Below are 22,421 nucleotides of genomic sequence, written 5' to 3'. Positions count from 1 at the left end.
AACAGGTGAAAGCAGGACACAAAGCAAAAAAGGGAGAAAACCCCCCAACACTGCTGGTATTGTGTTTTATTTATTGTTGTGGGGCTGGGGGAGAGCCCCAAAGGACCTCTATCACTGTCACCTCTTTTCACCAAAAAAACCTCACCGCAAGCATTCCCATTGCTTATAACAATATCAGTTGAAGAAGTCTTCAGACTTGCTATGAGCACAGCAAGATATGCTGATTGTCCTCTTCTGGGGCATATTCTCATGCTTCTGAGTGACCCATAGAATAAAAGGCATGCGTCTTCAAAGGGTTTCTGCATGTCCTTATGTTACACAGGGGAATGTGAACGGTGACCTGGAATAAAAAAAATGTACTTCATCCATGCTTTTTCCTACCGAAATATAGGGTGCATCTTTTCCTCCCTGTATAAATGCTTATGGCAAATTCTCTCTTCTCTCCCCTTCCTCTCTCCTAATGGAATTCATGAATATACTACAGGATAGCAAAGCAGCAGAGCTTTGGACTAGTTTCTCTGGATTCTTCAGTAAACTTGTGATGATTTAGAAGGTGCAAAAACAGTTTTCTGTAGTTGTCAGGTACACTGTGCTATCAGTGCCAAATGCAATTTACGAGATCAGACAAGTGAGTGTCTTCCCTCCCCAGTCTGCCTTCTCCCCCCAACTTTGATTAGATACAAGATTTATGAATTTATGGGATATTGTTTGTTGCTCTCTTTTACTGGAAGGAGTTACACAATTGGAAGAAGTAATTCAGAAGGAATCTAAAGGCTATCTAATTCAAGAATTGTAGAGTTGGAAGGGGTTCCACTGGTCCTACATAGTCCATCACAGTGTAGGAATCCCCATCCAACCTCTGCTTAAAAACCTCCATTGAAGGAGAGTCCACTACCACTAGGCTGGTTTTGTTTTGCAGTTCTGTGTAATTCTGTGAGATTCTCATTGCCTTCCCCTGATCAGCTGTACTTGCAGGAGAATGCAGATCACACAACCTTACAAGCTTGCATTTTGCATGTTGGCAAGTTGCTAGTGATTTCAGTGGCATGTACACAATATATCAGGATGCTGAGTTCTCAAACAGTTGTTGAATTTCTACTTGCAGCAGGAATTACGGAACTGAATCTCAAATGAGAATCTGCAATAGAGTACTTTTTTATTTTAGTGCTGAGTTTCAGCTCTTGAAATAATAAATTAAAGTTCCTATTAAGTATTTGGCTCTGTCTCTTTTTATTCTGGTGCTGTGGAAGTAGAGTGTATGTGAGCTATGAGCAAATGCAGAAGCACCGAGTAGACTATAAAACCAGATGAAGAGACTTTCCTAGAAGCAGATGCTGCTCTGAGCTGAGTTTCATCTGTTAGGAGCTATGCTAGGCTCATAAACAGCCACTTGAAAGCCTGCCTACGGTACTATCTGCCACCAGACAACTAAGCAGGGAAGGTCACTCACTATCTTAAACTTACATAGGTATGTATGAGTAGGCAGGCTAGTAAAAAAATGTATGACAAACTTTTAGGGGCTTATTTGCAAAATGGAATTGGAGCATTAGCTCATTTTAATTTGGTCAGCTTGGCCAGTTTGTTTATTATTTATACAGTGGTGCCTCTGGTTACATACTTAATTCGTTCCAGAGGTCCGTACTTAACCTGAAACTGTTCTTAACCTGAGGTACCACTTTAGCTAATGGTTTATGTTCTCATCCTGAGGTAAAGTTCTTAACCTGAGGTACTACTCGTTAGCGGAGTTTGTAACCCGAGGTGTTTGCGACCTGAGGTACCACTGTACTTTTATGATGGGACAAGCTGTTGTGGACACCTCACACCCACACCCACACACTCACACTCACTGCATCCAAGCCTTTTTGCTGGCTGCTCCCAGATTCCCTCCCTGGAGAAGCCAGACCGGATACCTCCTCCTTGTCTTTCCACGGAAGACTTTCTTGTTCCAACTGGCTTTGGCACCTGACTGCTTTTAATGAGAGAGCAGGTGCTGTGCTGTTTTACTGTGATTATCTGTATGCTTTTAATGGAGCTTTTATATTTATATACAGGCACCTCTCCCACTTATGTGAGGGTTATGTTCCCGGCCCCCATGCATGTAAGTGAAATCACGTAAACGGGGAGTGCCCTATAAGCACCTTTAAACATCCTCTCTGCTGCCCTCTCTCCAGACCAAAAATACCTTATCCGAACATATCCATAACTAGAATTAAAACTCTGGGGTGTGTGTGTGTCTCCTCACAAGTCACAAGGACTTTCCAGCTCTTCATTTATTTCCTGGTGCCACACATATATGCAGTTGCGTGCAAGTCGATCACACTTAAGTGTGTGTGTGGGGAGGGGAACGCTTGTAGAGCTTTAATTCTGTTAATGTTTAATTGTTTTTTATTGATTGTTTCCTCCCTCTGTGCTTTTAGCTGTTCCTATTTTACCTGTAAGCCACATTAAGTTAAGCTGCAACAGAAAGCTTTCCAGTCTGATTTCAGAGGGAGAGGGTGACGCTTTTGGCCTTGTATGTGGGGCGTAGGGGCGCCCACAGGTGCCGCGTTGGCAACCTTTGTCTTATACTGCCTGTCCAACTCTCTTCTCTAGGAGCCTCTGGCCCAGCGCTAGTCACAAATAGTTCCAGGTGTGCAGCAGGTAAAAAGGGGGCTGCAAAGGACAAACCAGGAGCTAAAAGGGCATTCCCGATTCCTCCCTGGCAAATGGGGATTGCTGACAGGGCCGATCAGCTGGTGGCACCCTCTTTTTTGAAGTGGCCCTTTCAGCACCAATAAAAGTGTGAGGAGGAGGATGGTTTTTCCTTGTTTTGTTTCCCAGCACCTGTTAAAAGTTACTCTGCCTCTGCATGTGGAAGTCCCTACTAATAGCCATTGGTAGGTCTATGTTAATGAATTTGGCCATCTCTGCATGTTCGTGTAGTGAAATCTAAGTTGTGTGAAGAACTATTGCATTCTTTATTGTCAGCTTTCATTGCATGACTCCTCCCCCCATGCTCTAGTATCATGAAAGATGGATAAAATGGTTGCGGTATTTATTATTGCCACACCATTTGTAGTTTTATGAGCCTCTCATGTCTTCCCCATGGTTACCTTTTTATTTCCTTGTTAAATTCCCAAATGCTTCAGCTTTTGTAGCCTTTACAGCATCTTTTCCTGCTTTTTAAAAATCATTTATACCACTATTTTGATGTCTGTGGGATATTGTTTAATAAGAACTTGTGAGATGGCACAGGCTGGAATTTGGTCCATAGAAGTTTCCTGGAATCCAGAAGTGATTCCATCTAATGAAGTCTTCTAAAACTTTTCTGTAATGACTAACTGAGGAATGCCTCACTTCTCCGTCTTCTGGAGAGATGAATTATACTAAAAGAATTCCAGCAAATTATACCCAATTTTTAGAATAAACAATTAACAGCCAAGTTAAAATATTCTCCAAAAGAAATAGAATGAGAAGCACTGGGTATTTACTTTAATTGTAAGAAAATCTAGATTATTAATATCAGGGGCAATCCCATCTGTGGTAGTTCAGATTTATAGGATAGGATACAAATTAGGGAGAATTTCTGTGTGTTTGTGTGAATCTTCATCTGTTTGTTGTCTGGTTCAGAGAGATATACAGGACTCTAAAATGCTTTCATCTAGCAATTAATTGCAGCTGGAAGCAGTAGCGCATAGCACTCTGTAATCCTAATATCACTCCCAGTTACTCTGTGAGGTAAGTCATTGTTATTCCCATAACACTGATAGAACCTGGAAGGTGATGATTTAACAGGGGTACCCAGTTAATTCATGTCTGAACAGGGATTTGAACCTTTTTTCTTTTTAAAAGGCTTTGAGGGCCACTTCACACATTACATGGAGATGAGGTCAGGTCAGCAGGGACCTACAGCTTGTTGCAGCTGAGCACAGTGCCTTTGCATTTTCATGCCTTAAATCAACAGTGGGCAGTCTACCAGCTTGCACATCTAATCTGTTTATTACGAGAATCTGAGGTCCACCAGTTAGAGCCTGGTGCAAAGGACTTACACATCAAAATAAGGAATTATGAGACCCAAATTTATTCTGAGTTGCAGAACTGAACAGAATTCACAATTCTTCCACTCACAAATCCATTCCTGGTTACCCTTCACTTTCTTCATTTCAGCAGTATATTTCAGCAGGAGGGGAGTCATTTTGTTGTTGCTATTGTTAAACAATTTGAAGTAAAAAAATACTTGCAAATCACCCAGAGATCTAGCAGGAGATGCAGCTCTATCTTCTACCTACCTGTGCTTTAGAATACAATGCGTATTTAGAAGTCAGAACGTTGGCCCTGATTCTTCTGCGGGGAGTGCTTTGAGGTGCTTCCTATGCAGAAATGTATTTGAAGAATGCTATATTGGAAATGGAAGTTTGTGGAAAATATTTCTTCTTTGAAGTCAAGGATAGAGTTGTTATTCCTGTGAGGAAAAATGCATTATCCCTAGTTTTCACTCAAAAAAACTGTTGTGCAGCGGAGTGGGGGTACCTGTATTATGAAGGATGGGAGTTTTTAGCTGAAATGCAATGTTCCTCTTCAGGGTGCTTGGGGGGGAGGTCTTAAAGTTCAGTGGTAGAACATGCTCTGTTCGTTCATTCATTCGCTGCACCTGCTGCCCTTTCTTACCCTGAGGAGCTATGGGGTCCTTGCCCCCCTTTTATCTTCACAAGAACTCGTTCTAGTAGATTTGGCTGAGAAGTAGTGACTGGTCCAGGGTTGCCCAATGAGAATAATTAGTGGGCTTTGATTTGAACCCTGGTCTCCTTGATCTTCTTCAAGCCTGGCTCTCTTTAGAAGCTTCTAGGTTTAATCCATAGCATCTCCAGTTAAAGGATCTCAGGCTGCAAGACTGGAATCTGCATGAAACCTTGGCAAGGGGCACTGCATATAGGACTAGGTGGAGCACTAGCTTGACTCGGCATACAGCAGCTTCACCTGCTGCTTTCTCCAGGGTAAGGAGCTGTTCATTGGTTTGGTTTGCATATCATGCTAATCCCAACAATGTCTTTGTGCAAATTTGTGAGCACATGGCTGTTTTGTTCCTTTCCGTTTGTTCCACTGCTGTGCTGAGCTAAGCCATAGTTTGGCTTGGCAAGTTGCCTGAACTTGGGCTCATGGTTTAGCTCTCCCAGAAAAACCATGAGCTGTAAACCTTAGGGCATACTTTGGTTGCAGCTCGTGGTTATTCTCGAGAGCGTCAAACCATGAGCTCAGGTGTGGAAGTCTTGCTAAGTCAAGCCGTAGCTTGGGCTCAGCAGAATGACTGGGAGCAGCAAAGCAGCTGCAGTCTCTCCTGAAGCATGCATCTTTGCACCACAAGCCATGCTTTGATGTAGCATGTCATGCAGGCCAGGCCATTGTGCCAGTCACTTTTTCCTTTTCATATCCAGTTTAGCTTTCTCTTGGGATAAAATAGACAATCTTCCATCTCTGTTCTCTTTGTGCCCTGCTTCCTTCTGTGCTTGATCTGCTTTTCCCTCCTCCATTCAGCACCCTACTTTAGTTGTATGCATTGCAGCACACACATACTGGCCTCATGGGGATAGTGCGACATTTTGAAAATACCCAAATTGCTAAGGAAAGTATACAAATGTTTCTCTCTTTAAGTGAATGTATTTGTTGATAAAGCTTGCTGTTTTCACCTAATAAATGGAGTTAAAAATCTTTGTGGTGTCTGTGACACATTTTTATTTGCAGGCTTGGCAAGCTTTGTCCTGGAGTGATAAGTTGTGACCGGCACATAGCAGAGGACTTTCAATGTCTTTAAACTTGTGTCATAGTTTATGGACCATCCTCTGCTTCTCAGGAAAATGTCACTGTGGATCTGCACAAATTATTGTTAAATGTTTTCGAGGGCTTTGGGTTTTAAACATGCCCAGCGCAAGCTTGTATGAATCTAAATAAAATAGCACTTGTTTTAAATTGTCTTGTGTGCGTTCTGAATGGATCTGATAACGACGGAGCTTTCTTTATTCTTAAATATTCCCAAGGAATGGAGTAGCAAATTTTGATACAACTGATAAAGGACGCTTTATGCTTGAAAGAAGCTGTAATTTTCTGATTGTTCTACATGCTACCCCTTGTGTCTTTTCACTTTTACATGGTTTTGCTCTGTTGAGACAGATCCCTGGAGATTGCCTCCACTAGCATAGATCAAAGTGGTGCATATGAACACCCCAAATACCCAGAGTCATTTCTGAAAAAATTAAACATCCTTTCTTTGCTTGCACACTGATCAGGGCACTCTAGATGCTGATAGCAATCAGCATAAACTTTCCCTACTGCTGATGTAATGATGATGAATGCTGCAGCACTGTTGCTTCAGACAGCTCTTCTCAGTGGATGCAAACCACTTGTTAATGAATGAAATACAATTCCAAAGGCATCAAATGGAAACGGAGATCGGAATTTGAAAGAAGGCGATCGGTTAAAAGGGCAAGGACAATAAACCAACAGATGCAGAAAAGTGTGCTTCAAAAGAATTTTTTAATGCCCTTCTTACTTGGAAACCTTGTAGGGTCAGTGAAGATCAGTAAAGGGGATGGATTTCATCTAAGCTTAGAGGTTGGCCAGATGGCTTGCATTTTTCTGCACTCCTGAAATTTGCCAACTTCTGAATGCTTCAGGCCAAGACCGTTCTTACTGGTCCAAGCAGCTGATGGAGAATGTATAGTTCACATGGCTCATTTCTCACAAGAACTGCTGAAGTGTCATAAGAAAAAAGATACCTGCCCTCCTGTTTGTGCACCATAGCAGGTGCATTAGCTAGCCATTTGAACTTACATAACATGGAGTTTTCTCTCTCTTTTTGCCTGAAAATGACTCTGTATACAGTACTAAGAAGTTCTGTAAATGAAATCATGTTTTGTGCTTCTGGGATTGCATACAAAAGGAACGCTTGCACATATTCTCAATGGTAGCAATCCCTCATTCCAGGTGTGGTCACAGCATTTTGCCAAGACTTGTTTCTAAAAGTGCAAAAGGAGGAAGAGTAGGCATGGCTCCTTGGCAGCTTTCTTCTGCATTTCTGAATACACAAAATTCATGCTTTATTTACCCATGTGCATTTTTTTTTATTTAACAAAATTTATATACCACTTGCTAGTAGTAAAAGCTCTGAGCGGTTTACAAAAATATTAAAATTATAACTAAAAACAGATGGCAATTAAAAACATTCAGCATTCATTAAAATCAACAGTAACTAAGATTTTAATATATTAGCATCCATGTATCTGGATAGGCTTGCCCTAAGCAGAAACCTTTTCAGTGGGTGCCAAAAAGAGCCGACAGACAGGGAGTTCCAATGTGTAGGGGCTGCCACACTAAGATCATTTTCTTACATCTGTGGCCTGAGTAGTATGTGGCACCTCAAACAGTGCCAGTTTTGCAGATTGAAGTGGTTGAGTGGGCACACATGGGGTAAAGTGATCCTGCAAGTAAACCCCTCCCAAGCTATATACCAGCAGTCCCACCCCAGACATCGCATCTTCTCTTTCAAGGGAAGTGCAGTGCTGTCTAGGGCAGGCATTGGACCAGTTTAAAGGCCATGGGAACCACTGATCCACAGGGTCTCTGTCTTGACAGGATTCAAGCTCAGCTTCTTTTCTCTCATCTATCCCAACTCTTCATCCAGACACTGGTCCAGGCCCCACTTGGCCTTTCCTGGTTTAGATGTTATGGAGAAACAGAGCTGAGTGTCACCAGTGTACTGGTGGCACTTTGTCCCCAGACTCCTAGTGTCTGCTCCCCATGGCTTCAAATAGATGTTAAATAGCATTAGGGATGAAACAGTGCTCCACAGCACTGCATAGCCTAACTGCCAGGGGGTTGAAAAGCACTCTCCCAATGTTACTCTCTGGACTCGGTCTCATAGGGAGGACCGGAACCACTGTAGCAGAGTGCCAATTCCCATTCCATTTGTCCTGGAGGATACCGTGGTCAGTGGTATTGAAAGGTATGGAGAGAGCAGGAATGCACTGCCATGGTCCTTCTTGGTGTAAAGAGCACCCATCTGGTCAACCAGGGGTGACTCAGTTCCATGGGCAGGACTGAACCCCAGTTGGAATGGATTTAAATAATCAGAGTTGTCCAAGAATGCTTGCAGCTGCCCCACCACATCTGGCTACCATCTTCCCCCCAATTTGCAAGTGGTTAGTAGTTACTCCTGTCCCAGCAGTCCAGGACTGCTTACTTTAGGAGTGATCTCACCCCCCCCCCCCCATGCAAGGAAGTCTTACACTTTCTCTGGGCCCAGTCACTCAAAGCCCCTCTGCCTGATGCAATAAGCCACACGGGACAGGGATCAAGAGGTCGGGTGTCTAGGTCCCAGTAGCTTGCCACACCACCCCTTTCATGTAGCTTGGAGCTAGGGAGGAGGGCAGTAGCTTGCCCCATTGCTGCACTTGGAGAACCTCTAAAGCTACCACACACATTCTCCATAGGAGAGGGTCAGAGTCAACGATGGACACCTTAAGCCAAAATTTGTGGATCCCTGAAAGTACAACTTACAGATGCGTGCAGAATGAAATGCCTTAACTGTATATTAATACACAGATGTAACAAGTAGCATTTTTTGCATTATTTATTATTTATTGCATCCATTCAAATGAGTCACCCATTTTCCTTTTTTCAGAGATCGTGGTCTGACAACTTGCCTGTATCATCATTCCAGTAACCACAAAGTGGTGCAAGCTTGCATGTTGACGCTTTGAGAAGCAGAGGTGCACCTGCAGGCAGGTTGCTGGCCTGAGAGGGATTAGCTTGAAAGTGGGGCTCAGATTAATTTGCTGAATGGGCTCAAGCCTGCGGGAAAATCGCAAAAGAATCAGGCATGGTTGAATGGGAAAAGACCATGACTGTTTGCTTTCACAGAGGAATGTTTATCCCTCTGTTTTACCTATGAAAGTTCAGGGTTGTGCGTTTTTCTCCTGGCTGCCATCATTCTCATGCATATGTAGGCAAGGGACAGTAACTTAAAACCCTAGCGCCCCAGTCTTTGAAATAACGGTTCGGATTCAGTTCTCAATAAATTCTCAACTTTTTCTTATCATATGTGACAATTGAATACAGAATTTCCCCCCAGCTGTTCTCTGTTTTTTCTTTCCCTCTGTATTTGCGTTTTATTTTTTTGCTTTTATTCTCATTTATTACACAAATCATTTTTATTGTATTTTATATGTGCTTGTGTTGATAATTTTGTTTAAAAATCTAAAAATAATAATAAAAGCAAGGTTAACTCTGAAAGATGCATGTGTAGCATTGAAAGAAGGAAAGAAGTATCAGGGAGGTGCTGATTCGAAATTTCAAATGTGAAGAGAAGCAATGTCATCTTCCTCCCCACCATCATTCTGCCAAATCTGATAGATTATGTGTTATGGGGGGGGGGTAAATACCTTTGCTTTTGGTTCCTTAATTGTTATGTAAATAATCGTTACTTCAGCAGCCTTGAAAAACAGATAGACTTACTACTACAGTCATTTAAGAGGAGGATTGTTCAGATATCTATTATCCTGATACGTATGTGTTCCAATCATTCCTGCTTTTCTGGTATCATCATTGTCTCTGTTTTTACCCTATTTTGTCTTTTAGGAAGGCTTTTGGATGCCTTGTCATTTTTTGGTTAGTGTGAGTTGCTAAATATTTGCCATTCTTCACATTCAGCCCCTTGACTTGGGTCTCTGGAAGTGAACACTCTGAGCTTTGGGATAGTAGATGCTTCTGGTTGTTGTTGCACTTTCATGCAAATACATGCAAATCAGCACTAAAACACCATGCAGAGGAAAGTCTGCCATTTCACATGCTGGATTTGGAGAAGTTGGTCTTGACAACACAGAATTATAGAATAGTTGTCCAGTATGCCATTACTGAAAAGAATAGATTCGCTGTTTGCGTTTAAATTGGTGCAGGATGGACAATAATACAACAGGTTTTCCAGATCCTTCTAGCAGTCTGGATCAGGGTTAGGGCATGTTCATTGGTGTGAGCACTGAGATGCTGAAATATGTTAAAGTCCCTCTCTTTTCAATGGTGGAGTGTTGCGAGGATAAGTACCCTTTGCTCTTTCTTGGGTTCAGGGTAAGAGTAGCTATGGATAAAGTAAGATCTATCGTGCTCCTTCATTGAGCAGTTTCTGACATTCTTGCTTTAGGATAAACATTTTTTACTTCCAGGGCAGAAAACTTTATGAGTTGCTCCTTAGGTGTGTTCACACTCAGTTGTATCTGGGGAATGTCAAGAGTTTTCTGCAGCCCCTTTTGTTGTTGTTGTTGTTTTTTGGAGGGAGACGACAGCTTCCACGGCAGGTAATGATATCCTTTGAGAGCTCATCAAAGAGAGGACTTTGAACAGGTCTCCCAGTGACTGCAGGGTGTGTGTATTAAGGGGCTTTAACCAAAACAAAACAAAACACCCCTACATTGCTCCCTATCCTGCTGCCCCATGGATCCTTTTTGCCCCTTTAAAATTTTGCATTCATTTAAACATTTTGAATTCTTTGAAATCTAGACGTGATGATCAGAATGTGTTTAGCAAATCAAGTAGCTTCATCACACCTTTTCATAATGAAATTGAACATGGAATTTGAAATTCTTTTTGGGAGTATGATTTGAGCACAAGGATCCCAAGCTGTGCTTCACCGCCTCTCTCTCCATCCCCCATGGAGCTCTGGAGTCGTCAGAGAACACCTCCCCGCCATTTACCCGGGTTAACAAGGCAGCACTGAAGCTCTGGATGAAGGAGAGGGGCATTGCCTGGGCCTGCCAGTTATTTTAAGGGGCTACAAAATATGCAGTAGGACCAAGAAACCTGGTTAGAAACTGAGTGGTTCTATACAAATGCAATTAAAACAAAGCAAAGGGGGGGGGGGGTGACACTAAAGCATTGCTAAGGCAGTGGACAAAATGCTCTTATCCTTTGCCTATGTGCCTGCAGTGTGGTTCAAACCACAGCTATTCCTATGAAGCTGAGGTGGGTCATGTTGGCTCCTAGTAAGTAATATTGTGGTAGTGAAAACCAAGTATACTGTGAGAGCTATTATAAACTGGCATTAAAATCTAAAACCTAGCTAAAAGTAGTCTTAATGTGTATTAAAGTACTGGTGGTGCAGCAACAAAACTGCTAGCACATGTGCAAAGCTAAGCAGGGTCTGTTATGGTTTCAAATTGGATGGGCGACGGCATCTTGAGATTTCCGCATTGCAGGGGGTTGGACTAGATGAGCCTCAGGGCACCTTCCAACTCTATGATTCTATGTTTTAACTACCCAAACAATTTTAATGGAATGAAAATTTAATAGGTTTTAAATGAGCAAACTGTCCAAAAGTTCATTGATAATACCAATGCCTTTTTTTGCTCATTGGCAGAGATTCTGGATGCCTGAAACGAGTTATTTTTGTTGAGTGACTGAATAAACTCCGGTATACATGGTACCCCATGTGTCTAAATATCAAGACTAAAAATTCAGGGAAGCAGATTCGTGTATTTCAAGGCACTGTCATCTGATTTCATCCGTGAGAATATGTAACCTCTGAAATGGCAACTTAGTTAAAAGGTTGTTGCCTTAAAATTTAAGGTATATGTGGAACTGGGGGATTTTTTTGAAATTGACAAAATCTGGTGCCTTATGGAAAATTTTTCTTACTAAAATAAACGAGTGATTCATAGTTGGGAGATGTAGTGAGACCAGTCATGTGATTCATGTTTTGCAGGACTGTACAGTCTACGACTGTATGATTTATGATTACAAACACACAAAAATAAAACCAACTCAATGGGAGACAAGCTTTGTATGTGCAGACTTCTGTTCATATGGGTGGTTTTTCGAAATGTTCAAACTCTCACCTATATTCTGAAATGGTTATTGCCTAGCAAATGGAGTTGTAGCCCAAAGCCTCTGGTGAACACCAGCCTGATGACGGCTACTCTCTTAGGTAAGTTGAAATAACTCATAAAAGAAAGTGGGTGAGAGTTTCCAACGGTAGACTTCACACCGCTTAACAGCAGTGTACACAACTCATTCGAACTGTCTCATGCAATCAAACAGGTGACATTAGACGGGACAAACTTTGAAAATTGAAGTTTCCTTTTAAGGGCGAAGTTAGGTGAGCTGTTCTATAAAGTAAACTTTTGGATTTCTTGATCCTCAAGCTACGTGCAGCTGAGCATTCCCAGTTAAAGAGCTGGGTGATTTGATGGCAAACTTTTGTCTATAACTGGCCATTGTCAGAAAATATGTGTTGTGAATGTGCTGCAGCATAGCTGTTGGTGGCATCTTTGAATGTGGAAATGGTGAGATAGGAATTAGAGGGTGTGCCAGTGGCGTAGCGTGGGGGGTGCAGGGGGGGCCGGCTGCACCGGGCGCAACATCTGGGGGTTAGGGAAATCCACGGGTTAGGGGGCGCAAATCCATGGGTTAGGGGGCGCAAATTACTTGCCTTGCCCCGGGTGCTGACAACCCACGCTACGCCACTGGGGTGTGCCTACATTTGGTGGCAGCGGTTTGTAGAGCAGTTCATTATCCCCGCCAAAGAAGCCTAGAAATTGTTCTATAAAATAAACAGAATTGTAAAACAAAAATAAAATAAATAAAGCCTCAAAATGCTACTGTTTCCATGGTTCTTTGGAGAAAGGTGTGAAAGTTAAATCAGTTTTAGAGTGGTTTTTAACCACTGCGGATGCGTACAGTACAGTTGATGTGATCCTGTGAACCCATTTGGCAAAGCTCGTGGTGCCACCTTTGTCTTTCAGGTGCCTCAGAGATAACCCTCAATATTCTCACATTATGTAGATGCTTTGTGTGTGCATGGAGAATTCGTTCTCCCTTTGCATTTCTTTTTATCTCATATAAAATAACAACATTTAAACTGTGTTTCTTTACTGTCATAGACAAGGATGGCAGGTGGGGGGGGGGGGAGAAAACGTGAATGGTTTTGGAGGTCATCAGATCTCAGGCATTTCTCTACTTCGACTCACCAATAGCATTTTTCATCTTTGAAGCCTGCCTTATTGTTCCAATATTTGACACTAAAGTCAAAGTTCTAATTTGTTTCTATAACTGTTTCCCCAAGACCTAACTGCTTCAGCCCTCTGGACAGGCTGGGAGAAAGCTGGATTTAAGGTTTCACTCCCTCCCATAGTGAAAATTCCATGTTCTGGTCCAGTTTTAATTTGCATGGTAGATTCCTAATTTATTGTTAATAAATGTAAATTGCCTCAAGCACTGAACAAACTAGATGAATGCAAAGCACTGCTTTTCTTAATAAAAAAGTTTGTGGTCCATGTGTCAATTATCAGACTAAGCAGAACTTGTAAGTACAATGGTTCTCAGTGTGCAGCTGGCCTCTCTAGAGAGATGCAAAATAAAACCAAGGGAAGCATGCGTTTTCTCTGGCCCTCACGTGTGTGTCTCGCAGGGTAGATTTGATTTAAATCATATTGATTTAAATAATGATTTAAATCACGATTTAAATCACTAGTCAGTAAGACTTGATTTAAATCATTTTTTTAAAACATAAAGACTCATTCTTGCTGGTGTAATCTTAATATTTACAATTGGGAAGAAGGGCCTGGAACCTGTGAACTCTTATTAGTTGACTGGCAAGCACTTCAAGGTCTCGCCAAGGACTTACAGATCCCAGTTACTATTTCCTCCACCACCCCAATGGATTTGCGTCTACATTTAGGTGCCTATTCTGTACAGTTAAGTGTGAGTGCAGTGGTTGGAACCCAGTGGGATTGGGAAGAGTTTGCCAGCCCTGAAGAGCCTTCAGCACTTGCCTCAAGTCTGAGTTGCACAGACATAGATAGGTAGCCGTGTTGGTCTGCCATAGTCAAAACAAAATAAAAAAATTCCTTCCAGTAGCACCTTAAAGACCAACTAAGACCAACTAAGTTGGTTCTTGGTATGAGCTTTCGTGTGCATGCACACTTCTTCAGATACACTCTTCAGATACACACTCTGTGTGTATCTGAAGAAGTGTGCATGCACACGAAAGCTCATACCAAGAACTAACTTAGTTGGTCTTTAAGGTGCTACTGGAAGGAATTTTTTTATTTTGTTTTGCACAGACATGCAACTGACTTGCACAATTATTACACAAAGATCCCAAGACTTGTGGAGTATTCTGCTCACAAGGTTGCACTTTCATTTTTACTGCTTCACACTTAGCTACTTGTGCAGATCTATTCCACTCCAAACCATCTATTCATTGAACCTCTTGGAACTTAGCATTTAAGAGGTAAGGGGGTTGATATAAATTTGCAAAGGCACAATGGGATTAAGGTTTTTCCTCAACTCTGTATGTTTATTTTGTAACATTTTTCCTGTGAAGAAAAGGCATGTTATCTTTGCAGACACAAATTCACACTTTGGAGAACTGCAAAAACAAGCATCTGTGATAATATCTTCTGCTTAGAAAAACTGCCCCAAATAATCTTACACAAACCTCTCGAAGAGCATGACATTGTGAATGGATTACTGGAATTCATTTACCAAAAATTTTAAACATTGCATATAAAGCCTCATGCTACATAATTAAAAACAAATTCTTATTTCCTGATGAATAGCCTTTGGACTATAATGTAACATAAATAGAAAACTATCCTTAGAAAGATTTTTTTCTCCAAAAGCATGTTATTTTTAAAAATCCAATTTAAATAAAAAAATCTGATTTAAATAAATAAAATGGATTTTTTTGATTTTTTTTTTACAAAATCATTGATTTTTATCCACCTTGGTGTCTCGGTTGGCCGGGAGCTAGAGGTCAATGTAAGGTTTTGGAAAAGACTGATCTAAAACTTCTCTTCCAATTATGCTGGAGTGTTTTTGTTTTTAAACAAACTTGTGTGGAGTTTTGTCTGTGGAGGAGCATTCAAAAGTGGGGGGGGGGGGACTTGTGATGATTAATTCTTGCATTAAATAGTTTGCATATTCTTCTTGCCCTTTCCAGCATGTATCTGTGCTGTGACTTGAGGCATGTGTGAGAGAAGAGGTGACTCAGCCAGCAGCAAGGATGCGGCTGTAGCAGACAGAGATCGCATCTAAGCCGATAACCAGGGAAGGATCCCAGTGTAGCCACGCTTGCCTTATGTGGCAGAAGATGGGGTGACTTGCTTTCCTGACTAGTTTATTATGTTCATTATTATAAACAGCACCATCCTGGCACTGTCCCTGGGGAATTACTGATTAGCCAAGGTTGCAGGTTCAATCCCTGTATGGCACAGCTGCAGATTTCTGCATTGCAGGAAGTTGGACTAGATGATCCTCAGGGTCCCTTCTAACTCTACAATTCTATGATTCTGTGATTCTAAGTGTTTCACTTCCTCCATGATGTACAATACCTGAGCAGACTTTAACCATTTCCTAGATGGAGTTGTGCTGCCAATGACAATTGCGTTGAGGTTGGAAAGTAAGTACTCCAGGCTGCTTTGTGGCTGCTTGGTGTGTGAACTCTTGGTGTGTGAACTGCAAGGAGATGCAGAAGGGCTCTAGCCGACTAGGATGTATTCCAATCTGCCACCGAAAGTTCATTTGCAAGGAGCTGAGGGCACAGATGAAGATATAATAATTAGAGACATCTGTATCCCTCAGAGTGAAAAGTGATGGAAACTAGTGCAAGTCCTAGATTGGGTAGGGAACTGGACTGGGGCAGTGGGCTGGATCCTTATCTCCCCCTCCACCCATGGGCCAATTTAGACAGGTGGATGGGGCCACCCATTTTCGCTTGTATAGTTCGAAATTGAACTGTGCAAGCAAAGTCAAAGCCTGCAAAGTGCCAACCGCCAGATGATTACTGGGTTTTGCAGCAGGCTTCTCAAGCCCTGGTCATCAGCTGATAGTTGGAGCTTGAGAACCAGATGCACAGTGACTTGTGGGTGCCGCCAGTCAGCAGACTTCCTTTTAGCACTGCCACACCTTTATGGTCTGTATGAGATCCGGTGGGCCTGGTTTGGTTGAAATAGCCTCCAGGGACAAATGGGGAGATCTGATGGGCCTATTTAGGCCCATGGGCTAGATGTTCCCCACTGCTGGCTTAGAAGGTCTGGTGGTATAACTTAAGCCTTCATCTTGTGTGTCTGAGTCTGTGTGTGAGTTAGACAGAGCTCTTAAAATGCAGCTAATTTTGTTGCTTGCTGTCGTTTTTTTAAAAAGCAAGCAACATGTCATGGTGGCAGCATGGAATGGTTAGGGTGTAATGTTCAGGTTTTTCCCATATTGTAATGGTTCCAAGCCCATGATTATGTTTTGTAAAGCTTACTTGAACAGATTGCCGTGTGTTGCTTACCGAGAGGGTGTGGTGGAGGGCAGGTTGGTGTGATGCAAACCCAGAAGCAGAAGTACATGAACCTCCCATCCCCTCTTGGGAAGCCACAGTGACCCACTTGCCTGGTACTCACCCAGTAAGCCACGTATAGGTGGTAGTTTGCTGTTATTTCACAGCTGCACAGAGAATTCTCTGAATTTATAATGTGTGGATGCTGGAACTCCAGAAAGAAGGAGGAGCAGATTTAAAAAGGATGAATGGCAAGCAGCAACAAATGACCCCAAAACTTGATGGTGAGAGGGAGGAAAACATTATTTGTTACCTTTGGTGACTTTCATTTTAGGGTTGTTAAGAGAAAGAGATTCCATGGTTACTAGCAATCATGCTCCCCCACCCCCCTCTGGTTTTTCACAGGTGTTGCTGCACTAATAACCCTTTTCCGAGTTACATTTCTAAAATAGACAAAACGAACTGTTTACATGAATCAACCTTGAAGATATAATTCACTGCAGTTTCACTGGACTGATGTAAATGCTGAAGTTTAAATATTTGGATTTACAGTCACATGGATGATCAGTTCAGCTCCTGCTGTATAATTCCAGGCTAGGAAGGGAAGTGTTGGCTTTCTACCAGAAATCTCAGTTGCTTTTGGGCACAATGTGTGTGTGTGTGTGTGTGTGTGTGTGTGTGTGTGTGTGTCTGTGAACATAACCAAGCTTCCTGTAAAATTTTGAGTTCCTTCCATGCTGCTTGGAAGTAAATTCTAATGGATTAAAGTTACTTGTTTCTGTGTAGCACATTGAGGATGGCAGACTTAGAAAATAGAGTTAGTGTTGGATGTGGCTTTGGGGCACCTGAGTTTGAATCTCCACCCAGTCATCTTGTGTCTTCTTCTTGGCTACTGGTCTTCATCAGATGGGATGGGGCCTAATACTGTGTCACAACGGCAGCACTATCACTATTCAGATATATGGAAGAAATTTAAGAAGTTTGTCCCCAAGTGCAACCAAAAACTTGGTTGTGGGTCTGAATGGTGGGGAGTCTGTGATGGTGGGGAGATTCTGTGGCGGAGCAACTGCAAGGTGGTAGGTGGGGTGTTCCTTGCTTTCCCCTTCTGTGACAATCCGTGAGAGGCAACAAACTGTTCCAGCTCCAGGGCTGGTGTAGTTTAGGACCTGTTTGGGGGGCATGTTGGGGGAACGAGGGGACTTAGAATTCTGTGTCTTCTTGGCTGCCCCTGGAAGCCCCCTGAAGCCCCCTGTTTTGACTTCAGTGCCAGTAGGACACTCTCTCTCTCTCTCTCTCTCTCTCTCTCTCTCTCTCTTTCTCTCTCTCCCCCCGAGCTTCTGGGGGCTTCTGGCTGTGCGAGTGCCGTTCTATCAACAGACCTCTTTCCCCACCGTCAGAGTGGCACATGCGCAATATCCAATGGTCTTTCCACAGTTTTAGAATTGCAACTTAAGTGAAATAAATTAAGATAGCTTCTTGGAGGAAGAATGAGGTACAAAAGTGATAAATTAAGGTTGATTTGGTGAGCTTTGTGATATGTTCTGTAGCTTACTAGTGTCAATATACAGCATCCTCTGGGTGAGAAATGTGGCTGAGTTTTTGTTTGGGCTCTTCACCCCCTTCTGCTCCTGTTTTGAAGTTTTATGGTTTTATTGTTTTATTCAGGTATTAGTGTGAAGAGAGCTGAAGTAATGAGAAGTCATCATGGAAGCCCAGTCCCATAGCTCTACCACGGGTGAGAAGAAAAAAGTTGAGAATCCTATAGTGAAATGCTCCACTCGAACAGATGTCAGTGAGAAAGCAGTTGCCTCCAGCACAACATCCAATGGTGAGTAACAGCAGGGATTTACTAGCAGCCAAACCTGCAGTCATTTAATGTGTGCTGCATTCCTTGTGAATTGAGCTTTTGCACCTGGATTCAGCATTCATTCGGAGATGAGGCTAAAGCCAGCTAGCAAGCAGAGGAGATGGGAATGGGGACGTGTGTGCGCGCATATACATACACACACATATATATAGAGAGACAGAGACAGAAAGAGACCCCTTTTCTGGTACCAAACCTTGTATTTTTCTCCAAATTATCTAATTTGAACTGTAAATAGTGATGTTATTTATTCCGGAAGTTCCTGTTGTGGCTTTTTGGAAAAGAATTGTGATTAGCTTGGAAAGTATGCAAATGCATGGTGGTTTATGTTGAAAATTGTTTACCCTAATTAGATACAGTGGTACCTCGGGTTACATACGCTTCAGGTTACAGACTCTGCTAACCCAGAAATATTACCTCGAGTTAAGAAGGTTGCTTCAGGATAAGAACAAAAATCGTGCTCCGGTGGCGCAGCGGCAGCAGGAGGCCCCATTAGCTAAAGTGGTGCTTCAGGTTAAGAACAGTTTCAGGTTAAGAACGGACCTCCAGAACGAATTAAGTGCTTAACCCGAGGTACCACTGTAATTGGTTAGTGCAAGAGAGACAAAAGTGACCTTGTCAAAAATTAACGGCATTCTTTCTTTCTTTCTTTCTTTCTTTCTTTCTTTCTTTCAACTCTCATTGTAAACATCCTCTCTTCAAAATCTCCTCATGGATTTCTTTAACCACTCACTGTGAAACAGTTAACTTATAAAGAAAACATGCTCTTTTAAAGAACTGTAAATATATAGTTTGCAGAAATTTACTTGGTTCCCTCCAGAGTGCCTTTGCTCGCTTGGTAATTTGACATGCACACTGACGAAGCTTTCCCTTTCCCCCCCACTTCCCGATTAAATTGAAAAAGACTAAGGTCATTGTTCAAAACCTCTGTTGTAGCGACTGAACCACCTTTGCTTCACAAAATAGTAAGAAGAAAGGAAGGAAAAAAGAATATGACTTCTGTCGGAGGTGTAGTTTTAGAAGTAAATGTAGCAGCTCACTCTCTGATCTAGTGTCCTATGATTTTCTTGAGGGTACCTATCAGATCTCTGAATATCATTTAAAACCATACAGGATAAGTTGGGTGCCTCCACTCACCTGTAATATGCCACAATAATACGTATTCTTCTTCTTACTTGCTGAATGGTGCAATATTGTAATGCTTACTTGAGACTGAAAATGAACCAGTTTTTTGATTTGTTTTGTACTATCCCTGTCTGTCTTTTATATTGTGTATCAACTGAATGAAAGGTTTATGCAAATAATAAAACTTGTGGAAGATTTCTTGAAAAATATGTGGCTGATGCAATGGAAAGGCAGTACTGCAGCCACACTGTGTGAAATTGGTAAGATGACACACAGCAGTGCTTCTCATCCTGGTGGTTAGATGTGTCTCTAGAACAGTGAGGTGGACCTGAAACTCATACCCTTTGTATTGATCCTTGACAGTCCTGTGGACCAGCAGTGATGATCACAGATCATAGAAACACACCCTTGGTCAGGGTCATTTAGTCCATCCCCTTCCAGTGCAGGAATCTTGCTGATAGTTTTCCCTGGCGGGTCTTGAACCACCAACCTTCTGATAAACAGTCAGATGCACTGACCCATCGTGCACATTGAAACTCCATTCCTGTATATTGGAAGCTGTATGTTTTGAAGCCCTACAGATGTGCAGAACATCGTGTTGGTAGCACCAGTGGATGGTCGGGTGGCCCCTGTTCCTTTCATGGCATGCTCACAGAGCAGTGGAGCAAATGACAGTTATACCATGTGTGCTACTTACAACGTAAGTAACAGGAGTCCGGTGGCACTTCAGAGAATAATAGTGTGGCATACCTTTGTGGGCCTAGTTCAGTCTTCCTCAACCTCGGCCCTCCAGATGTTTTTGGCCTACAACTCCCATGATCCCTAGCCAGCAGGACCAGTGGTCAGGGATGATCAGAATTGTAGTCTCAAAACATCTGGAGGGCCGAGGTTGAGGAAGCCTGGCCTAGTTCATCAGTTGCAACTGCAGAATGAAAATATGCAAGCTCTCAAGAAACGTGTTCAGTGTTGTATTTTTCTTCTACTTGAATCAAGTATGCTTGATTCAGTTTTATTTACCTACATAAATCACATTCATGTTCTGGCCCTATGCATGCTCCAAACAACCAGAAGTGGCTCTAAATAAACTAAAAGTGGCTTTCTGCTTCCACAGTGACCTATGTAGGAGCTCTTCTGGGCTACTTTGCTTGATCATGTCTCCAAGCATTTAGGAATGAAAAGCCAGTTGTACTCATATACCTTGAGTATGTTACTTCTAACCTTGGTGGTGTATCATGCATACATTCCTAATAATTATTAGTATTTGCACGGAGCATTCTGAGTGTTCAAAGTGTTTATATACATTATATCAGTAATCCTTACAATTTTTGTAAGATAAGCCAGTTAGATATTGCAGGTAGGAATGGCAGGGGGGTGTTTGGAACTGAGAGAGCGATGGTTTATTACCTGAGTCACCAATGGCTGGGATTTATTTTGAATTGGGGAGTCAAAGCCACTATTTATTTATTTATTCAATGAAATTTATATACTGCTTGATTGTAAGAAACCTCAATGTGGTTTACAAAACGATTTCAAAAATAAAATTGAAAAAAAATTCACAACCATACTTTAAAACTTTGCCAAATGCACATGCAGTATGCTAACTCCAGGATAAAGTAGCCTGCAGCGTCAAGTTAATAAACAAGGAGGGAGCACTGGGTTTGTACAGACAGAAATAAACAGATATGTCTGATAGGAACTTGAATGAGGGAAAGTTCACATGGCGCTTTTCGTTAAGGTAAAGTCACCACAGAATGATTTTACCTCATCCATTTCTTGTAATGAATATTTCTTAGGAATGCGCCCACATACAGAGACAGCTGGCGTTTATCATGTTGGAGATCCTGTTAGCTGTCAGACCTTTCTCCAGACCAGCCCTCCCAGATCCCAGCCATGTGGGCCCCATGTGCTTGCACAGAGGAATCCTCCTTTGGACGCAAGACACAAGACATGGCAAATCTCTCACGGCCGGTCCTTTCTAAAACGTGTGAAAGAGCCCTTAGTAAAAGGAGAAAGCTGGCTGCCAGAGTGCAGAACAGAAGAATTGTTTCTGGACCGAGACCTTCAACTGCACCAACAGAGAAATGCTAAGCATGTCTACTCAGAAGTAAGTCTCAGGAATGTATGTGTAGGCTTGCAGCCTTAAAATATTACAGTGAGCCAAGCCATTTTGTGCGAGTTTAAGCAGGTCTTTGGATCTTGGCCAGTATAGTTATTTTGATTAACATGAACTAAGATTTAGGACTGCTGGGCATGATTTTCCCTCAGGAATATAGTCTGGTACCTATTGGCCACAGCAGCTACACAGCCGCATGCCTGAAGGCATAAGTAAAGGTCTTGGTGGGTGCACTGTGCCATAGTTGTGTCGGACACCTGTGTAATCAGGAATGGGTTTAACAAGGATATTAATTACCTTTGGTGAGGTGTGAATTTGAATTTATTAATGCATATATAGTAGCCCTAGACTCTCAGAGGAAAAATGATTTATACAAGTAAAACATTATTAGTATAAAAGTGTTTGAGACATTTTTTCCTGCAGCAATGCCAAATTGTATGTTTAAGTTTTGGGACTCACCCCAATGTTAACCAAATGATGAAGTTATTCAGGTGATAGGACTTAAAGGAAATACTTCTTTACACAGTGTTCAGTTAAACTATGGAATTAACGCAAACTATGGCAGTAGTCTGTTCCTCTGTGCCTTTGTAAGTTGGTAGCTATCAGTGGCCTCCAGGCTTAGAGCCTCAGGACACCGGTTTCTGGGGAAGAGTATCAGGGAAGAACTGTTTCCTTCATGTCCTCCTAAGTGTCCCTGAGGTATCTGGTTGACCACTGTGGGAAACAGGATGATGGCCTTGATCAGCGTTTGATCCAGCGATATTTGGCCTTATGTCCTTATCTTAGTATTTGTAAGTAATCCCCTCTCTCCTTTCACATAGCCTTCAGCTGCACGCTTTTCTATATGTGGGAGAAATGCATACACACCGTCCTCAGCCTGGATGATCACACATCTGGGATTTTTCTAGCTTGTGGGGCGAAAATTAATGGAGTTGAGTTTTAATCATGCAATCCTGTTTGTTTGGATTTACTGTAATGGCTCTTCTTTAAGCTGAGACAAAATCTAACTCTCTTGCACTGAAATTCATGGG

At 42.2% G+C, this 22,421-nt stretch overlaps 1 protein-coding gene across 4 annotated transcripts in view; it reads left to right on the top strand.

Annotated features, from left to right (window-relative positions):
- Positions 1–22,421, top strand: part of GLI3 (GLI family zinc finger 3) — a 260,995-nt gene that overhangs the window by 7,282 nt on the left and 231,292 nt on the right. For all 4 annotated transcript variants that reach the window (XM_079947518.1, XM_079947515.1, XM_079947517.1 and 1 more), the window contains exon 2: positions 17,954–18,116. In XM_079947518.1, coding sequence (XP_079803644.1) covers positions 17,993–18,116 — 124 coding nt within the window. In that variant the 5' untranslated portion in view covers positions 17,954–17,992. The remainder of the gene's footprint in view (positions 1–17,953; positions 18,117–22,421) is intronic.

This window comes from Podarcis cretensis, assembly GCF_951804945.1.
Source record: "Podarcis cretensis genome assembly, chromosome: 12".
Taxonomy (NCBI): domain Eukaryota; kingdom Metazoa; phylum Chordata; class Lepidosauria; order Squamata; family Lacertidae; genus Podarcis; species Podarcis cretensis.
Note: the sequence above shows the minus strand (reverse complement) of the source record. Positions and strands in the feature narration are given on the sequence as shown.